Source organism: Acartia tonsa, chromosome 14 (genome assembly GCF_053477335.1).
Source record: "Acartia tonsa isolate MP-2025a chromosome 14, ASM5347733v1, whole genome shotgun sequence".
NCBI classification, from domain to species: Eukaryota; Metazoa; Arthropoda; class Copepoda; order Calanoida; family Acartiidae; genus Acartia; species Acartia tonsa.
In genome coordinates, this window is record NC_137273.1 from 10,000,464 (window position 1) to 10,022,106 (window position 21,643).

The window sequence follows — 21,643 nt, forward strand, 5'->3', positions numbered from 1 at the left end:
TCGACCAATTGTGCCTTGATGTAATGTGACAAAATAATTAAATTATTTCAAAGCTAATTTTAAAAACTGGGAAATTTTACCATTCTGTTTCGGTTGATTAGACAAGTTATCAAAAAAAAAACAAGGATGGGAACATCAATAAGAAGTTTGTCACATATACATATGCACAATCAACATATCTTTGGACAAATTAAGTTTTTGAGAGCAATGGCGTTATATAACGTTGTATGTTTTCTGTCTGTAACCTAAGATTTCAATAACTGCTTTACCGATTGTAATCTCCAATTTAGGAAAGATTCACGCTGGTACTGAGATGGTTTTAGACTATTTCATTTTTAGATTTAATAATTTAGGTGGTTTTAGGCTATTTTCTTCTCTTCCATCACAAAATGACTTATCGTTAATGACTGCAAAAGTCCTATTTCAACGTATTTTATTCCACACAGACGGACAGACGTTGATTTATAGAGTAGCTACGCTACAAAAAAATCAGTGGTTTCAATTTTTATTTTTTAACTGTAATTTTAAGATGTAACATTATTGCCGTTTTTTTAGAAACATGATTTTTTTATTTGCTTTAATTGTCATTAAAGTTTTGTGGATTTTAACGGCGAAACTTTTCTACATTTAAGAGTAGGTCTGACTTTACGTCTGTTACCGAGGTCTGAAATTTATGTATATTTGTCCTGTCGATTTCAAATTTTACATGATGATTCCTGTGGCTGTTTGGTACAAGCTATAGATAGTGTAGAAACTCTAGTGCCATTACCGGAAAGTTTGTATGATTTTTAGAATAGGGATGCATACGAAGATTAGGCAAACTAGTGCAGTAAGTTGAATGTGTGAATGTTTGTCTACGCAAACGGAAGTTTTGTTTTGCTTAATGTTGGTAGGTTTTAGGCTATTTTATATTAAGGGCCACTTTCCTAAGAAATAAACCTAACATTTCAGTGATTCATTTTAGTAGTCCGGCTACGCAAAATATCCGTCTGTTCGTAATGGATAGCTCTTATTAAAAGCGAGGCTTTTCTATAATTAGGGTCGGTCCGTCCGTACGTCCGGATAGCTTTTTTCGTTAATTTAGACATGTTAGAATTATCCTATCGATTTCAAACTTTGCATGATAATTCCTGTAGTAGTTAGGTACGATTTAGAAAGCGTAGCAACTCTATAATCATTACCAGAATGTCCGTACGTCCATTTTAAACATGTTGATTTTTCTAATTTTTTAACAGCAAATTTTTATGTGATCTAATTATCCGTTTGATCTGATTTTTGGTATATTGATTCCTGGGACAACAAAGAACAATATTTTAAGCGAAGCAACTCTATAATCAAATCCTAAAAATGTAAGTATGTCCATAAACTTAATAAACATTATCCTGTATTAAGAAGTTTTTCAACAAATTTACCTACAATTTTTCTTCGACTCTTATACTATATTTTTATTATTCCGTTCTGACACCATACAAGTGTTAATGTCCGTTTGTCCTACCGTTTAAGAGCTTCGCTTTTATGGATGTTGTCATCCTTGTTTTATATTGAGTCATGTTGGAATGTGGCTACCTCTACAAATCTTGACAGCGTAGCAATTCTATAATCATTACCAAAAATAGAGATTCCTATAACAAATAGGTTCCTTATTATAAGTGAAGCTTTTCTAAAATTAAGTTACTACTTCTGTATCAAAAGTTTGGAATTAAGCATTTTTAATTCAGGCTTTATTTTTTAATTTATTAGATTAAATTGACCAATGTTCTGACTTGTTTATTTTCGCTTTTATGGATGTTATCATCCTTGTTCTTTATAACTCATAAGAATAGGAAAAAAGTCTTTGATTTATTTTTTATATTTATTATTTACTAATAATATTATTAACATTCTAGAACAATCTATAAAGTAAAAGATATGAATTAATTTTTGAAAAACCTTTCATGGGGTTTTAAAAACATTTTTTTTCTATTGAAAAAATCCAATTTTTAAAAAATCTCACACATTTTACTTTATGATTTTTCACGTTTTCTTCAGGTCACATTTTAATATAAAAAGGTCATTTTTTTAACTGAGACTAACATAGCCAGTTGTTTTTTATTTCTGTTTTTTTATTCTCAAAAACATTTTTTTTTACAATTTTTATTATAACTAATGTTAGGTTAACATTAGTTTTTTTTTATTTTTCTAAAATTTTTACAAAAATTTTGGTGAAAAGATCAAACAATTGATAAAAATAAAAGAACAAAAAATCAAAATTATAAATATTACAATATTAATGATAATTATTCTAAAAATGGTTAGGAAAGGTTTTTTTCTATTAAATATTTACAATTAATGTATTTTTATCAACATACCACTTCTTTAGAAATTTTTTTAAAATTTTAAATTGGTGCGTTCACAAGGATTTGCCAGTGATGTGCGCGAAGCGCACAGAAAAGTTTTAAAAGTTATGAAACTTAATGTTTTATAAAGAAAAAATGGTATGTTAAACTATAATTAAATTATTATAATAAACTAATTTATTATCTGACAGAAATGTGTTTAAATTAATGACAAAAACAGACAAATTATAAATAATTAAAACAAATTAAAATAACATAAATACAAATTTTTAGAGAATTTTACTATTAATTGGTAAGCACATTATAATTAAGTATTTTTTTTATTAGTTTAGAAATACCCTTTTTTCATTTTGGTGATTGTTTTAAAATTTACATTCATGGACTATTTTTTTACAAAAGAAAATTTATTTCTTTTTAAAAACGCCCAATAATGAAATGGAAAAGTTTATTTTTGGGTCCTTTTATGTTATTTAGGATTGGTTGATTAGAATTCTTGGTCAACAAGTTCAAAAAAATTGATTTAATTATTAAAAAAAACAAGAGAGATTAAAATTAAAAATATATGTACAATTGATAGGACAAGTCACAATTGATTATAAATTTTCTATTTTTTATAATGCTTTTAGTAAATTTTATCAAATTAAAAAGCTCAATAGGTTTAGTTTCATTTCTGGCAGTTTCCCTGTGATTAAAAGTGGAGCACATACACCCCCTCCCTTAAATTATTTTTTTTCATATTTGGCTAAAAAAAATTGTGTGATTGTATTAGGTTAGGTTAAGCCTGGTTAAGAGCCACCCTAAAAAGCTTAAGTATACTTTTGAAGAAAAATTAATAGAATTATGAAAAAGGGGATTTTTACAGGCTGCCACTTGTCTATTACAGGAATGCTACTCATTTTTTTAAATTAAAATATTTACAATTTTTCAAAATCACTTTAAAAGTTTAAAAAGCTAAATTAAAAAAAGATTTTTAAAATGTCATTTAAAAAGTTTTAGACTTATAGTTGAAGATATATATGTTGTAGTTTCAAAAAGGGTTAAAATATAAAAAAAATTATACAATGATAAAAATAAAAAATAAAATAACTAGAAAATCACCGGGATTTAACATAATATATTATCAATGCTATACATCAAATAGCAGCTAAGATATTCAGGGGTAGGGTTAGGTTCATGGGGGGGGGGGGGGATTCCAGATCCCCTCGTTTTTTTTTATAGTGGGCTTAAAAAAATATGAGATCAATTAAGAAAAAAATTACCCTTAGTATATAAAAAAGGCAGTTAATAGGTAATTATTTTTATAAAATGTTTGTTTAAAAGCGTTGACTCTTTTTATTAGATCATTCTTATATTAAAAAATTATTTTAGAAATTAATTTTCTTTAAAATTTACATTAGGGTTCAGCAGAGCCACTAAATTGACAGCAAATTATTGGCTGGTGAGCCCGTATTTCGAGGCCAAAATATTTTTCAAATTGACTATTAGAATCATATAATATTCATAGTATTAATAATTATTTGAAATATCTAGAAATTGCATATTCAAAAATGTTTCCCTATGATCACATTTGTTTAATAATTTACATGGACTTTTACAATTACAGTTTTCATTTCTATTGCAACTAAATTTTGTTACTAAAAATATCACTTTATGTCGTTTTTTTTTACTACCATATTAATTATGTTGGGGTAAAATTCTCTAAATCGGGTTAGGATTTTTTCATTGTTAATCGCTTGACTATTTTTTGCTAGTTTAGGACAATGTAAAAATGATGACCCAACATAGAAAATTCTACCCTTTTTATTTAAATGTAGAAACTAGATTTATTTAGCTTGAAATAAGTTCATTTATTTTTGGGTTATACTTTATATGTGTATGTATAATATTCGGTACATCTGTAGCTTTAATTTATATGGAGTTATATTAATTCTAGTTTTTTCTTCTTTTTTTTTACTAATTCATATCCATATCATAATGTCTTTTAGATGTTGAGGCGCTTGATTGATTGATTTGGATATTCGTATGTGGCAGGCCCACCAGGGGCGTATTGTTATCGCCGCCAGAATCGACGCGCATCTCGCCGCTGGGCGTGGAAGCGGTTGACGACTGCTGCGGCGGCTGATGGAGCAAACTAGAGTTGTTGTGGCTGTTGGACGATTGGGAGGTGGAATTTGTTGTTGACCCACCACCGACATTGAGCAACCAGGGATGGCTAAGAATATCCTCCAGGTGGATCCTATCCTGGGGTCGCATCCGCAGGCAAGACTGGATCAGATCGCGGCAGGAGTCAGACAAACTGCGGCGGAAGTCGAGTCGAGCCAACACAATCTGCTCGTCCTTCTCGAAGGGGATGTCGCCCTGGACCATGTCGAAGAGAAGGATGCCGAGGGACCAGACGGTAGCAGGGCCACCCAGGTAGCGCTTGCAGGTGATCCACTCAGGAGGTGCGTACACACGGGTTCCTGAAAAATGAAAATTATAAGAAAAAGAAGCAGCAGGACAATATAAATATATTTATATCCCATTATATAAAGTAAGATTATTTGTTTGTTTGTCCAGTTGAACTGAACCGGTTGAATTCTTCATTTTAGGAACGCTCAAATAGGATGGTTTAAGGCTATTTTATTTAAAACCAAGAAGTAATTTAGGTATAAAGATAGATAGATAGCAAGACAAGTAGGTATAGTTGGCTCAAATCATAAGATAGATAAATTTTGATTCTTTGAACAATATTAAATATGAAAAAATATTTTCAAAGTACACATCCTTCTAAACTAATGCACCAGAGGGTCCATGGATTTTGAAAAATAGTATAAAAAAACCTGACCATGTAATTTTAGACACTTTTTTCAAATGATGAAATCTCATTGTAAGGATAAGGAAAAACAAGATTGGTAGTTTTTTTTGGTAATTCAACCTGATCTAAATCCATGGGTCCTTTAATATGCACGCACAAGATGTTAAGCTTTACATAAGTGTATGTAAGTATTCGAGTGTGTGTGTTTGCAAAAACATGTGCAAATTTTGTGTAACACACAAACACACACAAATTCGCACACATTTAACAATGTTTTGCAGTAAGAAGACATGAGAGCAAAAGTAAGAGAGAGAGGGGGGGGGGAGATAGTTTGCAAAAATAAGGGAGGGTAAGATATTTAGCAAACTCTCTATCTAGGTATCTATCTATCTATCTGAGTTAAAGAAACCTTGCAAATTTGAATCACAATATTAAATATCCTACATTTATTCTCCTTCCCCCTTTTTTTCTGCACATAACCCTTTTTGCTACCCCATTTCAGATTTTTTACTCTCTTTTTCCCTGTTCCCTTAGTTCTTATTCTTATTTTGAATGAATATTTGTATGTTTTTCTTTTGTAGCAAAGCTACACTTCATAAAGGAAATGTCTGTTTGACGTTAGTGGCTATGTAATATTACAATAACTCCCTTGTTTATTTGTGGATTTTCACAATCCTTATAAGAAAGTAACAGGATGTTTGTGTGTGTGTTTGTACCGATGGATCTCGCTAACCACTGAACCGATCGGGTTCTCCTTAACAGGGTAGCTTCTCATAGGTCCCAGGAAGGTTTAAAACTATTTTGGGGGAGGGTACCACCACCCTCCCAAGAGAAATTAAAAACGAATGCAACATGAAGAGGTATCTTAGAGAAGAAAAATTAAAGTGCCACTAGAGGCCTCTAGGGGCGTAGCCGCTAGTTATGTATAAGCTAAAAATGGCATATTTACTAAGTAAATGCCTCATCTATCTATTATTTTTATTGTTATTGCTGCGCTACTTATGGTCATAATATTCTTTGTAACGATTATTATTTCCTTAATAATCTTCATAATACTAAGAAACAAAGTATAAGATACTTAAAGATAATAAAAAATATATAATTCTGCCTGTTTTTATACAAAAAAAAGGCATGTGTTATAGTTTTTTATTACATATTAGTAGGTTTATTATATTCTATGCAAGAATAAGGTATAACCAACAAGCGAAATAAAACTAAAATAATATTTGTGGGGGCAGATAAAAAGGTCGTCAATTCTACTATGTGTTGCCCCCCACCAACAGCTGAAAATCACGTATAGGTTTCGTGATTTTTTCCGAATTAATTTCGTTGATGGTATAAGCTGTATTCTATGGCACAGATGTTTATGTTCATAAAGGAGTTACAGACCTTTAAGATGCAGACGTACCGATATTACTTCATTATAGAGTAGCTGCGCTGCTTAGAATTTGACTTTTAGAAACCTCTATCCTCGAACTGTGATTATATACATGTAGGTTACTTACTTGGGGGAGGCAAAAAAGGGGTGAAGATTTAGAGGGTGGATTCATTCATTTTAATGCCGTAATAAAGGTATACAATTAGAGGATTAATCATAGAATTGATGCAAAAGTGAAATAAGATTTTTGATAATACAAATAGAGGCTTTTTATTCATCTTTAAAAGAAATCTTATAATTCAAAATTTGTATTTATTTTGATACGTATAGTCATTTAAAAATAATGATCTATCTATTTCTAATAGCTCATTTATTGACATACATATTAACAATACACAATAACACACACACACACAATCGCACTTGCCATTTTTCTACCGAATGTGCAAAAAAAAATATTTGCAGAAACCTTACTTATAAAAACTTTAAAATTAGATGATAAGTAATAAGTTTTAAATAAAGAGGACGATTTTATCAATTACATAAGTACAAACCTAACTAACTACGTTTTTGATTAATTACTTTGTATACTTAATTGACAGAATAAACAGATAAACAAGTAGATTTATGTCAAAATTAGCGTAGCTGTACATTAAAAAATATAAACATATATAACTCATTTAATTGTATGCATGTTATTCTTAACTTAATACTTATATAACTTGTACTTGTTGTGAAGGACATACAGACTGTATTAATAGAATAGCTTCGCTAAAATATATTAATATTAATGTATATAAATGTTTTGATTAAGCTATTGGGAATTATAGGTCTGAATATTCAAAGCCTTCAATCTAAATTTATTGATTTCCAGGAATTTATTGATGAATTCTTAAGGCAAGGTTGTTATCTTGACATTATATGCTTAGGGGAAATTTGGAATATAAAAAATGATGATTATGTTAAACTAAAGGGGTATGATTTTATATACAAATGTCGATCTGAATCTAATGGCGGAGGGGTTGGTATTTATATAAAAAAAGGTATTGTTTTCAAAGAAATAAAAGCTTTATCTAGATTTGAAGAAAAAATAATTGAAAGTTTAACCTTAGAGATTAGTATTGGGAAAAATGATAAAATATTTCTATCTAATGTCTATAGATCAAATTGTAAACATCCTAATCTAACAGAAAGTGAGCAATTAGACAGGTTTATCAACTTGTTCTCTGAATTACAAGCAGATCTAAATAGCCGCAGATACCCTTCTTATATTATTGGGGATTTAAATTTTGATTTATTAAAATTTGAACAACATGATAAAACTAGATCACTACTTGAAAACAGCTTTGCAAATGGTTTCTTAGAATTAATCTCATTGCCAACTAGGATCACTCATACAAGCGCTACTCTCATAGATCATATTTATACCAATGATAATAAAAATAAATTTGAGTCATTTATTATTTCAGCAGATATTTCTGATCATTTCCCTACTTGCACTATTATTCTTGACAAAGTTAAGGAGTCTGGTCCTGTTTTTATTCAAACTCAAAATTTTAGTGAGGAAAATATTTCCTCCTTTAAACAAGATATGTTAAATGCTGATTGGAGTTCAGTGTCTAATAATTACAGTGCTCAAGATGCATATAATAAATTTTATAGTATTTTTAATGAGTCATACTCAAAACATTTCCCATTTAAAAAAGTTAAACTAAATAAAAATATTCATAAAGTTGAACCTTTTATGACAAATGCTTTGCTTAAGTCTAGAAAGACAAAATTTGAGCTATATGACACTAAACTTAGAGAACCAACTCAAGAAAACATTTCTAAATACAATGAATATAGAAAATGCTATAATAAAGCAATTAAAACAGGGAAAAAATTGTATTTTCAAAAATCTTTTGAAGAAAATAAAAATGATCTGAGAAAAACATGGTCAATTTTAAGGGAAGCAATAAGGAAGCACAGTGACAAAACTTCAGTCATAACTGAAATTTTTAGTGATGGTGTTTACTATAAGGAGGGGAAAGATATTTCTAACAAATTCAATGAATTTTTTACAACCATTGCAGATGATATTACATCTAAAATAAATCCATCAAATAGAGACTGCACTTATTATACCACTGAATCTAACTCCATTTTTTCATTCTCTCATATTCAGCCTAAAGATATAGTAACAATTGTAAATGGTCTAGAGTCTAAATCAAGCCAAGACATGCTAGGTGTTTCTAATAAACTTATGAAAAAAATCATTGAGAATATTGCTATTCCTCTCACTCACATTATAAATTTATCCTTACAGTCAGGCAACATTCCAAATGAGCTCAAAATAGCCAAAGTTTTGCCAATTTTTAAACTTAAAACAAAAGAATCTGATCTATTAAGTAACATGTCTAATTATAGACCAATAAGTCTTTTACCAATCTTCTCAAAAATCCTTGAAAAAATAGTTGCAAATAAACTTACTGCATATCTTGATGAAAATAACCTTATTTACAAACATCAATATGGCTTTCAGAAAAAAAAGTCAACCATACAGCCCATTTTTCATCTAATAAATGAAATTGTAAAGAATAGTAATGATAAAAAGTATACAGTTGGAGTCTTTTGTGATTTACAAAAAGCTTTTGATTGCTGATTGTCCTTTGGCGGGGAGGGTAGGGCAGGGTTGAATATAGGGCAAAGATCAAAGTGGCATTCTATAAAAAGATATTATTTTGAAATGAGAAACATCTATTATTTTTTTTTTAAAATAACATAATGACAATTACTAGAATTATTGCTTTTTTATCCTTTTCATGTTTTTTTTTCTTTCTCCTTTCTTTTTTAAATAAAAACTTTACTTATTAATCTTCAATGATATTTTAAAATTTAAAATATGGTATTAAAATTATATACAACAATGATCTATCTTAATATTTTTCCTTTTTTATTCTCTTTGCTTTTATACTTGATTTATTTTGTTTTGTTTTTCTCTAAGTTCCTTTATCTATTTTTTTTTCATCTTTCTTATTATTTACTGATTTCTCTTACATAATATAAATGTTTATTTGTGTTTTTTTTTCTCTTTTTTTACCATCCTTACAACTCAATTTAACTAAATTAAAGTTTCAATTTTCCCTTTCACATTTAATATGTTTCATATTCTTTTTATTTCTTTTCGTATTTCCTAAAAAGGGGCTTCAGGAATCAAATACACTATCCCCATTTTGGTCAAGATAGTACTCCTGTAGCTACTGGTGCATATCCTGAAAATTTTCCTTCTTTTCAACCAATTTATACTACGTTAATAATTAAACTCTTAGTCAATATTATTTTATTTTTTTTTGTATGAGATTAAACATCATAATGTAAACTCTAAATTGTCGATAGATAGCAGCAATTTAGAGTATTGTATGTGCTATCTCCTAAGCTGGGGGGTACCTGGCAGCACCAAATAAACATTATTATTATTATTATTATTACTTTGACCTAATAAAAGGGATATTAGATCAAAAATATTATGATTTTGGCCTTATGAAAATGATCATAATTGAAACAAAATATAGTATTTTTTTGTATACCTAGTATTTTGTTTTTTGCTAATTACGATAATTTTTTTTTCTTTTGTCAACCTACCCCCCTTTCATTTTGACTAGAAGGAAAATAATACAAAACTACTAATGGTGTTTTTCCCCTTCAACAGAATATACCAACATATTCGCAAAATAACAAAAATGCAAATAAATAGAAATATTTTGTTGAAAGAGTTTTGTAAAATATAAAGGGTAGTTAACTGACCAATCAAGATTCAATGAAGTTTTTTAACCAACGAATGAGATAATATATGTATATATTAAACTTTGAGTACCAGTTCATATAATTTACAGTCCAATGTCCCCTCCCTCCCTAGATAATAAGAATCTTTAGTCTTAAATCTAATGTTTTATAATTCTTTAAAGTGTTTAAGAAATGTCAATATAATCTGCATTTTGTTGTTGTTGCGGCTAGCTAGTGCAGAATTGAGTATATTTTAACAAACTATCTCCGTTGGTTAATTCTCGATTTACTGATGCGAGTCAATTTGTCTGACTTCAGTCTTAGGATACAGGGATTACACAATGGAGGATGATTTGTTTTTTTTCCTCCAATTCTTCGTTGTCTTCTTCGCCTTAGGTAACTGGTTTATATTGGGGGATGAAAGAGTTGTGGATCAATTCAAATACCATTGTCTTTTCCCTCCCTGAAATTCCTAAACTCTGCAGAACAAAATAGTAAAATGTTTCTTTAAAACCGTTTAAAATTTTTCCAAAAAGCACAAGATACATCTGCTAAATTTGTAAGTATGCGTTAAGATTTTCTCCCTTGTTACTGTATTTTAATTTACTGTTAACTTTAAGATATAAAATCAAGCATGTGCTTGCCGCGCTAATTTTTTGTTGTTGGCTGATTTAGAAAAACACTGAGCAACACACATTATAATATGCAAAGTCATAAGAACATATTTTAATATCTATCTAGCTCACACTATCTATCTTTCTATCTGTTTATCTCTTTTAGATAAGGAAAACTAAAGAAAAAGGTTTTTATCATTAGCTGAAGCATAATTGCTAGCGTTTTTTTTACATGTTTTTGTATTTTATGGTTTATGGCAGTTTTTATGCAAATAAAAAAGCACAAATGAGAGCAATTATGTTCAAAAACAGATAAAAAAACTTTTGATTGAAAAATATTAAAATATTTAACAGGGAGAATGAAGAAAATTCTCTGCCAAAATTTAATACGCATTAGTTTTATTGCAATTTTTGTTTTGGGGCAAATTAACAAAATTGGAATTAATCTTAATATTTAAATTTTACTAACTGCAGAAAACTGTCCATGCTGCAAATAACTATTCTAACAATTTGAATCGTTTTCAGTCTTGATATACTTTTCATTCTATTTCTAAAAATACTTTTTTTAAGCTTGCATGGTTTAAAGCATTTTTTGTGGGAAAAAATTAATAAAGTAATTAAGAAATTAACACCTACTATATATCAGAACACAGTGGTATGAAATTAGAAAAAAATGGACATTTTATTTTTGGTGATAAAAACAGGGAGGGAGGGAACATTGTAATGTAAATTATACGGGTAGCCAGATTTATTTATATTCTCTTATTCGTTAGGTAAATTTATTTAATCTTAAACTAAGTAAATTTAATTTAAACCAGGAATGTCCAAACTCTCTAATCAATAATTCTTATCTTATAATGTTTATCATAATCGGAATTGTACATTAATTTAATTTATCGTCATTGTCCTATTCCTTAAGATCTACGTAGATACTTTCATAAACAAGGATGACAACATCCATAAAAGCGAAGCACTGAAACGGTAGGACAAACGGACATTAACACTTGTATAGTATCTGAACTGAATAATCAGAATTTAAAAGTATAAGAGTCGAAGCAAAATTGTAAGTAAATATGTTGAAAAACTGCTTGAAGCAGGATAATGTTTATGGACATACTTACATTTTTGGACTTGATTATAGAGTTGTTTCGCTTATAATATTGTTCTTTGTTGTCCCAGGAATCAATATACCAAAAATCAGATCAAACGGATAATTAGAACACTTGAAAATTTGTTTTTAAAAAAGTAGAAAAATCAACATGTTTAAAATGGACGTACGGACATTCTGGTAATGATTATAGAGTTGCTATGCTTTCTAACTCGTACCTAACTACTACAGGAATCATCATGCAAAGTTTGAAATCGATAGGACAATTCTAACCTGCCTAAATTAACGAATAAAAGCTATCTATCTCGGACGGACGGACGGACGTACGGACCGACCCTAATTATAGAAAAGCTTCGCTTTTAAAAAGTCGGATATGACTTTTATATTGTTGTTAATAAATCTTTTAAGTAATGAAGTAATTACAACAGTGTTATATAAAAAATGTTTATTTTTTTTTCTAGAAAAAAAAACACGTCCAATAAAAGCGAATAATTTTTTTGACACCATGGAAACTGTCCCAATTTTGTATAACTTTTGCGGAACATGTTCCAGTTACGTCATATTTTTCTTTCCCGAAAAAGGGAAGGGGGGAAGAAAATCTCTTCAAAAGAGATGGGGAAAAACCCCTTTTCTCCCATCTCTTTTTTCTTCCCCCCTTCCCTTTTTTTTCTTTCCCCCTTCCCTTTTTCGGGAAAGAAAAATATGACGTAACTGGAACATGTTTATTGTTTTAAATTAAAGTCTATTCATTTTGAGAATAACTTTTAGTATTATGATGCTTAATTTCAACGTAGGCAAAATCGAGAATATGTCGACTATGACAACTTTAATTTAAGGCAATATTGTTCAAATCAACCACTTAGTCCATAGTTGACATAAAAGATAAATTTGGTTAGGTTAGGTACAGTAAATGTTAAACTAGCTCCGGAGGGTATCCGTATGTGTAGAGCCCCTAAGGCTAGAGGTTTCGTGACTTAAAAAAGCACTAAAACCTTTTTTTGGCTATCTTTAACGCACACCGTTATATAAAAACAAACAGTGTGAAAAAAATGAGGGGAGATAATGAAAAATGAAAGTGCTGATATGATTTATTACGAACATAGTTTCCATTCATTATTAATTGCGGTTCTATAATTAACAAATTTCGTACGTCAATTTAGGCAAATTTGGAGCATAAGAATTGCTGTTTTTTTACAGAAAACTTAACACCTAATGGTTACTTGAAAAAAGAATAATAATAGCCTTAAACCATCTTATTACAATTTGATAAAGTTTAACTTGAAAGTTAAGTGTATGTTTTAAAATATAGCCATTAAAAAAAATTAATAATTTTCTGATGCTTTGCTTTTATGGAAAATATACTTTTTGTTTATTATTATATAAGTAAAAAAGTTAAAACTTTTTTTTATCTATAATACAAAGTAGCTTGATGTCTGTCAGTCCGTCCGTCTGTCTGTCTCCGTCCCTTATGATCTCGGTAACCACTGAACCGATTGGATTCTACTCTTCAGGGAATATAACTACTGATCCGGTGGTGGTTTTAGGCTATTTTCTTGGGAAATGTGACACCCCAAACCCCCTAAAAATTGAAAAAATCTCCCCACTTTTTAAAAAATTATTTGAAATTAGTTGTGGCATCTCCAGTGGTACTTATTTTTTATTATTACCTCTTGGGGCAAAGCCCCTAGAGGCTAGGGGCGAAGCCACTAGTTATTACATAAGTAAAAAAGATAAAACTTTTTGTAAAAAATATACTGGGATAGAGGGGACATTGGACTGTAAATTAAAATCTTATTTTAGATACTTTTCATATATCATGATTGGTTAGTACAGAATAGAAGTATTCAAACTTTTCCTCTCATAATTTTAATCTACACAAGGGTTAATTTTATTTATCTTAATTGGTGTTGTATAGCATTGTAAATCTTATTCAATCTTTTAAGTAAAAACAAAAATATCAAATTTTCTTAAAACTAGTACAAATATAATCATAATTAACGCAGCTAAAAAAAGTTTTTGTTAAAGTTGAAATCTTTGAAAAGTGTTAAACTTATTCTAGGAATCTTTAGGTATAAGACAATATACGACAAGTTGATATCCATCCTCAATTTTATTAAACAAAATTACCCTTTTTTATAGTTAAGAGTCATCGGTAGAAATGTTTAGACACCTAAACTTTGAAAGACTACTCATGATTTAATAAAAGTCAACAATGTTTTTAAGCCAACAAATGACATAATGTGTTTATCATACTTGAGCATAATTTTTAGTCTATTTTGTATTGAAATGACGTACAGACTTAATATAAAGTAGCTGCGCTACTTATATAAAAATAACCTTAAAAATAAGTTTAACAAACGACAATTAAAAGATTGTAAAACTAAATACAAAGTAAAATAAAAACTGCAAAAATAATTATTTTTTTTTATTCATTTTATTATTTTAAATGAATGAAGGGAGGGATTTAAATAAATAGAAACAAGAACAAAAAAATTAAGAAAATTTGTTTTTTATGTCAGTTTTTTTAAGCCAATGGAAGTTAAGTTGGCATACTTCCATAAATGATTAAACAAAATTACCACTTTTGTAGATTAAATTAATTGGTTGAAACGTTTAGACATTACAAGTTTGGAACAAAACTATCAAAACTTAATAAAAGTACCCAAAGTTTGTAAACCAACAGAAAAATTTAGTCACAAAAGTTTGGTTACCAATGTAAATTACAGTCCGATATCCTTCCATGTAATTATGTACTTAAAATAATCTTTTAATTATAAAAACTGAATGAAAATAATTTAAAATATGATGTCAAATAAAATAAGTTAATTATATGAAAATGCTTTCATATAAATACTAAACAGTTTGTTCATTTGAAATAGTTATATTTATGTTTATCATATTTTAAATATCCTCCAAAAAATAATATTTATGTAATTAGTTATATGTTGAATACTTTTTAAAGTTAAAGAGTAGCTGATCAACTTTAAGCAATTTTTTAAAGGGAAAAAAGTTGTTTTACACGGACGCCAAAAAATACGTCCCTACGTATTAAATGAATGAACTTAACGGAAGAGGGGGCGTGTTTAGGAACAGGGGGCACTGTTAGGTAGGTGCAGGGGGGGGGGGGCAAGGGTGGTTTGAACGAAGCTTTTAAAAAAACGGGGTGGTAAAAAAATACGCATTTAAAGGGAAGGCCCACGAGAAAAAAATCAGCATCCCCTTGTATTACAAAAAGGATAGGTAGATAGATAGGTAGAGCATCCCCTTCATGCTATATGTCAAAAGGCATGTTTCAGTTAGGGCTTTCCAAAATATTTTTATTTGTAGTTGAATTAATAACTAGCGGCTGCTCCACATGAATCTAGAGAGGAGGTGGATGAGAAATAGCTTAAACCCTAATCTAAGATTTAAAAGCAATATTAATAGCATAAAACCTCTAAGGAACTAAATGAAGCTTTCATATGGATAACTCCAATGGTAGACAGACTATACAAAAGGGTTAATTCTAGTATAGCTTCGCTTCTACAAGCAATATCAGAACGTACAGACTTCAATTGAGAAGCTTTTAAAAACACCGGTTCCACACGCACGCAAAAAAATGTGCGAATTAACCCCCTTTTCACGTTCCCAACTGTAGTTTTGCTTGTAATGTAAGACAGGAGGGGGAGGGGAGGCTGGGGAAATGTGTGTGTGGTGTGTGTGTGTGTGTTACCAAGGCTAAATTCAAGGCCTATTTCAAAGCATGTGTGTTTGGAGTAGTTGTGTGTGTGTGTGCGTGTGTGTAAGAGCATGTTCACCCACACCTTTTATTTACTCTCTCTCCCTTCTTACTGTGTGTGTGTTTGTGTGCCTTATTACGCAGTTATGTTTCGCTTCTCTCTCTCTCTTTCTCACTCTCCTCCCTCACTCTCTCTTTCTCTCCTCCCTCTCCAATTCTATCTCTTTTTCATTCTTTTCTCTATTTTATTATCAAGTAAAATGAAAGAAAATAAAAGATGCTTAAACATTAAAAATTTAAAGCCTAGTGATAGGATTTATTAACAAGAACTACCATGGCCAAAATAAGCGCAGCAATAATTTGCCAAGATCATAATTAGAAAGAACAGAAGGACAGAAAAGTTAATTTTTCCTCAAGGATAAAATAAAAATTTGAAGAAAAAAAATATGTTGTTGGTTAGAGCCAACTTAATTAAGGGCAATTAATCATTAGACTAAGAAAAATCGGTCAATTAGCAAGATAATATGCATGAAGTTTACTGCCAGAGAGTTGGACGTACCGCTATGCATTAGTTAAAGAGTAGATGCGCTATTGAAAAGGGGAAATAAGTAAGGACACTAAAAAAGGGGGGGGGGGATTATAAAGTAAACATTTTAAAAATTCTTCAAGGACAAATTTAATAAAGTCAACGACCCCCCTTCACTCTCTCTCTCTGACTTATATGCAGGGATGCAGGGATTAGACGTTAGAGGATTTTATTTTTACCGGGGGGGGGGGGGGGGGGGGTAGAAAGGGGTGTATTTGTAAGGTGAAGTTTTAGAGCTATGAAGTTATGTTTAAATCAATTTGGTAATTAGGTCAATTTCCAGATGTTAAAATTGTAAAAATTAGGGGTAAAAATTTATATCAAGTTAATTACATATAAAATATCAATTAAATAGTCATATAAATTAATGAATATTAGTATAAGGTGTTGAAATAAATATTAATTACCATAATTTATATATGTATTAAGATAATTATCTATGTACTTAATGTCTATATAATTATAAGTCATTTTATATCAAATATTTTTTTTCATATTTTGGACGATTTTTTCTGTTTTATTTTGAAGATTTTTTGATAATTAATTACAAATTTTCGTCAAATATATTACCGTCTAATTAGCAAAGCAATAAATTAATTTTTAAGAACTCAATTGTAAATATCATGAATTTTTAATATGTCTAATATTCTTTTTTCTTTGCTTATATGTTTTAAATTTAGGTATGGTTTAAAAAGATTGCTTTTAATGGCTAAAAAGTTATTTACTATAGAGTCTTAAAAATATTTTAAAAAGAATTAAAAATGTTACCAGAAAACAACAATTAAAACACTTAAAATTATTTGTACACATTTATATATTCAATGAATTATGTAACCGCGCGAAAAATGCTTTTTTAACTGTATATAACAATAATCTTCTATTTTAAATTAAGATATTGTCAGCTATTTGAAAATGCCTATTTTGACTGGCAAGTAAAAAACGCCATGGCATTATTTCCAGCCCTATATTTAAGCCTTTTATGCTTAAGCCAGTAATGACTTTTAATAGGGCTATTCTAGCCAGGTCTCAAAACTGATTCGCTTAAAAATCACATTAGGATTTCAAACTAGCCAAATACAGTTATATTACTGTCATAGGGCGGTTTTAGATAGCTCTAAAATCCGCCAAAGTCTTAAATAATAACGATATTAAGGGGACATTATTCTGAAATTAACTAGCGTGGTTTTTAGAATAGGTTATTTTTAAAAATGCAAAAGGCCAGAGATCTAAAAGGATAAGACTATGGACGATAGATTGATGTATATACCCTAAATGATGATAAACAATTTCTATGAATTTATAGTATGGACAGGACACTGCTAGTTAGACCCAACCAATTAATATTTAATAGAGGTACCCAACGTTTTAACACAACTAAGTAATTTATTTACATCATATTCAAACTTTGTCTGTGATAGGTATTTAAAAATCATTTTTTCCTTAAGTTAAAATTAATATTTGACGGTCTATATTTAGGTAAAAAATATACATGTATATAAATATATATATACTTGTATGTCTATATATTGTGAAAATAGCTGTCTTTATGACAGTATATTTAGCTTAAAATGAGACCTTTGAAAATTTTGAAATATTAAAATTTGAACCCAGAATATATTAACTTTTTTAGACACTATTAAACATTATATTTTGTACATGTTATAAAAACAATGAGTATTTTTTAAGCTACAAAAGACTGATTTAACATTGTGATATATGAGTCGAAAAACTCATTCGTCCATAGACGCAAACATGTAGCAAAAAAAAACCTACCGTCAAAATCAGTGTATGGTTCATCCTTGATGATTGCCCCGGATCCAAAATCGATGAGCTTGAGCTGGCCAGTGGCCAGGTCCACAATCAGGTTCTCGTCCTTGATGTCGCGGTGGATGACGCCGCGGCGGTGGCACGCCAGCACCGTCTCAATCACCTGGCGGAAAAATTTGCGCGCCAAATCTTCTTCGAGAACGCGCTGCTCCGTGATGAACTCGAAAAGGTCCTAAAAATAAAAATTTTATTGAAAAATTACAAAATTAAGTCTATAAAGTTACTGTCTTTAAGAGAAAAAGTAGTAAAGTTTAATATAGTAATACGTTTAAGAAACAGTCAGACAGACACGCCTTGATTTTAAAACAAATTTTCTTTTCATTATTTTTTACGCCATATAAAGTAAATAAAACAATTATATAAGTTCTTTCATCATTTTTCTTTGACGCAGTTTTATATTATTGAGGCACAGGGTTCTAAAGGGATAACACAATGGCTGATAAATTAGTTCAAATCTTCAATGATAATAAACAAGATAACCCCTTATGTAGATTACAATTAGTGGTGGAAACGTTTGGTCACTCAACTTAATGAAACAACGAATCAAAATTTAATAAAAGTCCCCAAATTTATTAAGCCAACGAAAAAGAAAACGTTATTATAAAAATGTTGGGGACCAGTGTAATAAACAGCCCAATTTCCCCTTCCTCCCTGATTTTTGAGGCCCTAGTATGATAATAAGGACATTTTCATTTTTTGAAAATAGATAGTAAAAATTTACAGAAAAGTGTTTGAATATAAAAAGGTATTTTATTATAACTTTTTAAAAATCCATTATTCATAACTAGCGGCTACGCCCCCTAGAGGCCTCTAGTGGCACTTTAAATGTTTGTTTTTTTTATTTCAAGTATCTAATTTGAGAAATCATGTCTATATTGCGTTGAAGTCTCTACGCAAAAAAAATTAGATTTATATTTTGATTTCTCGTTTTAGGGTCGTGGTAACCTCCCTAAAAATAGTTATAAACCTTCCCGGGAACTATGAGAAGCTACCCTGTTAAGGAGAACCCGATCGATTAAGCAGTTAGCGAGATCCTTCGGTACAAACAGACAAACATCCTGTAACCTTATTATAAGGATTGGAAAAAATAACTCAAGAAGCGGGGGGGGGGGGGGCGGGGGTGGGGCAATGAAGATATAGAACCCTTTCGTCCCTCAATATTTCAAACTAGTAAAGAAGAATCTTACAATGGTAATTCATGAAGGGGGGGGGGGGGTCGTTAATTTATTTCCCATTGTCCTATTCCTTAAACGCTTTAAAATTCCATAGTAACAAAATTATATAACTTTAATACGTTATATATTTATCTTTTATTCGTAAATATATACGTAATAAGATATCTAATTCATTATTAAACAAGTTTGAAATTCATTTAAATCAGAAAATTTTTGGATTATTCATAAAATTTTTGTTTCCTTAGAAAAATGATTTTTAAGTTAAATCTACGTCTTGATATAAAATGCATTTAAATTTAATAAATTGTAGCTCAAAAAAACGTATTTTTGTACAGTTCTGTATAGTGAAAGTAAAATTGTACTAATTTAGTTTCATTATTTGTTTACTTAACACAAAAGGAAAAAGCAAATATTACTAAATGTAATTGTACATTTTTATGAATCAACGTAAAAAACAGGATTTTTTTGTGCTTAATAAGCGCAGTAATAACAAGCTAAGATAAGGAACTTAATGTTGACTTTACCTTTTGTAATCATTCAATAAACAAAAAAGTCTTTTTTTAGTCCCAGACAGACGGGCAATTATATATAAGTTAAAGTATAGCTGCGCTACTTGTAAGGAATTAATATGAATAATGTTTTGAAGAAATAAAACGTTCAGATTGATTTCGTCATGTAGTCAAATTACTACATATTTATACTGTATATTACAAAGCGAAAATTAAATTTTTAAATGTGTTTTCTTATTAGGCAGAATCACATAACTAATTGGTATACCTATTATGTGACCTTATAAAAAGCATAGATTTTTATAAGCAGAACACACTAACGAAAATCTAAAACTTGACAAGACCCCTCCAATATTCTACATACCTTGCTCTTAGACGGCCTTTCTAGGACATAGATGAAGCTATCCCGCCGTTCAAAGAAGTCTAGCAGCTTGATCACATTGGAAACACCCTGGACGGATAGGAGCAGCTTCAACTCCATGGGCACGCGCTGACCGTTCACGTAGGCCCAGTCAGTCACCTGTAAGGTTGATACTTAAATTTTTGTGTTAATGCATATGGTTATTTGGAATTGGGCTTTAAATACATAATCTTTGTATAGAAAGGCTGAATGTTAGATAAGTTTTGTTATAAAAAATTTAAGTACATTCCTTGTTTTTAGCTACGTGCTTGATCGCCACGCTCAGCGAATCCCGGCGACGGACACCTGCATAGACCTTGCCGAATCCGCCTTGGCCAATCACCTCGCCAACGCCATACTCTCGTTCAAAAATGACCGTGGGATAGCCTATAACAGTCCCATGGGCACCCGTGGACAACGGGGTGCTCGGCGTGAGCACGGCGTTTTGACTGCCGCCGTGCTGAGACACTGAACCGGCTGGTGCACGATGGTGGCTTTGGCCCGTCACAATAACGCCGTTAACTGTAGTTCCGCCGCTGCGCGGCGATCCACTTGCCGTCTGGTTCACCACGGCGTTCACTATTGTTTGGTTGAGGCGTTTTCCTGCCGCCGTTATTCCCGCCGCCGACATGTCCAACTTATTTGGACAAATCACAGACATACGACAATTACAACCTTCTACGTGCGACAGAGATTGGGTCGTCGTGCACATTTTTTCATAGAAATCACTATTCAGGCTGGGACTCAAACCCTGGCTGGTTTCACCGCCGTTACCGCCGCCAGGTATACCACGCCGCCGTCGTGATGCAATTTTTAAGAATTAATGTTTAACATAACATGTGTATTAATTCTATATATGTGCACACATATATAATGTTTATATGTGCTAAAATTCACTTCACTTTAATATCAGTGACGCATTAAGTTATAAGGCCACAAAAAGGCCCAGATGTAACTAAATTTATATCTATAACTTTTTAATTATCAATTACATATCACTGTAACTTGAGATTTGTCAATAAACACTTTTCCGTATTATTATGCAATGTCAAAAAAATGTGTGTTAAAATTGGGGTGAAAAATTGTTGTAAATTGTTGTTGGTATTGACTGAAAGTACAGTGTTTAACTAAGTCAACTCAACTCTCTGCTGTGTGTAGCGGAGTCATTCTACTCTACAAATATCTACAATCTACCCTCCCCTCCCTCCCTCTCTCCCTTTTTACTCCGCTATCCGTCCCCCACGTCTCTTCAAGATTCATCCCCACGTCTCTATTTCTTAATTTGCTTCCCGGCCCACGTCTTCTCTCATATACTCTGCTAAGGACTTATTCCGTTATATAAACTAAATGTGGGAGATATCAGAGAGGAGGGGGGGGGGGGGGGGAGGGAGAGGCATATTTTTGCAGAAACATGCCTAATTCCTCCCTCC

At 30.6% G+C, this 21,643-nt stretch overlaps 1 protein-coding gene across 1 annotated transcript; it reads right to left on the reverse strand.

Moving 5' to 3' along the window:
• Window positions 1-1,825: 1,825 nt before the first annotated feature.
• On the reverse strand, window positions 1,826-21,349 carry LOC145306267 (serine/threonine-protein kinase pim-1-like). The gene is made up of 4 exons (XM_080148339.1): window positions 20,463-21,349; window positions 20,178-20,332; window positions 18,076-18,301; window positions 1,826-4,798 (listed from the first exon to the last, which is right to left on the reverse strand). Exons 1-4 carry the CDS (start codon window positions 20,923-20,925, stop codon window positions 4,290-4,292), a joined length of 1,353 nt encoding a protein of 450 aa, XP_080004465.1. The 5' UTR covers window positions 20,926-21,349; the 3' UTR covers window positions 1,826-4,289.
• Between the last annotated feature and the right edge of the window lie 294 nt (window positions 21,350-21,643).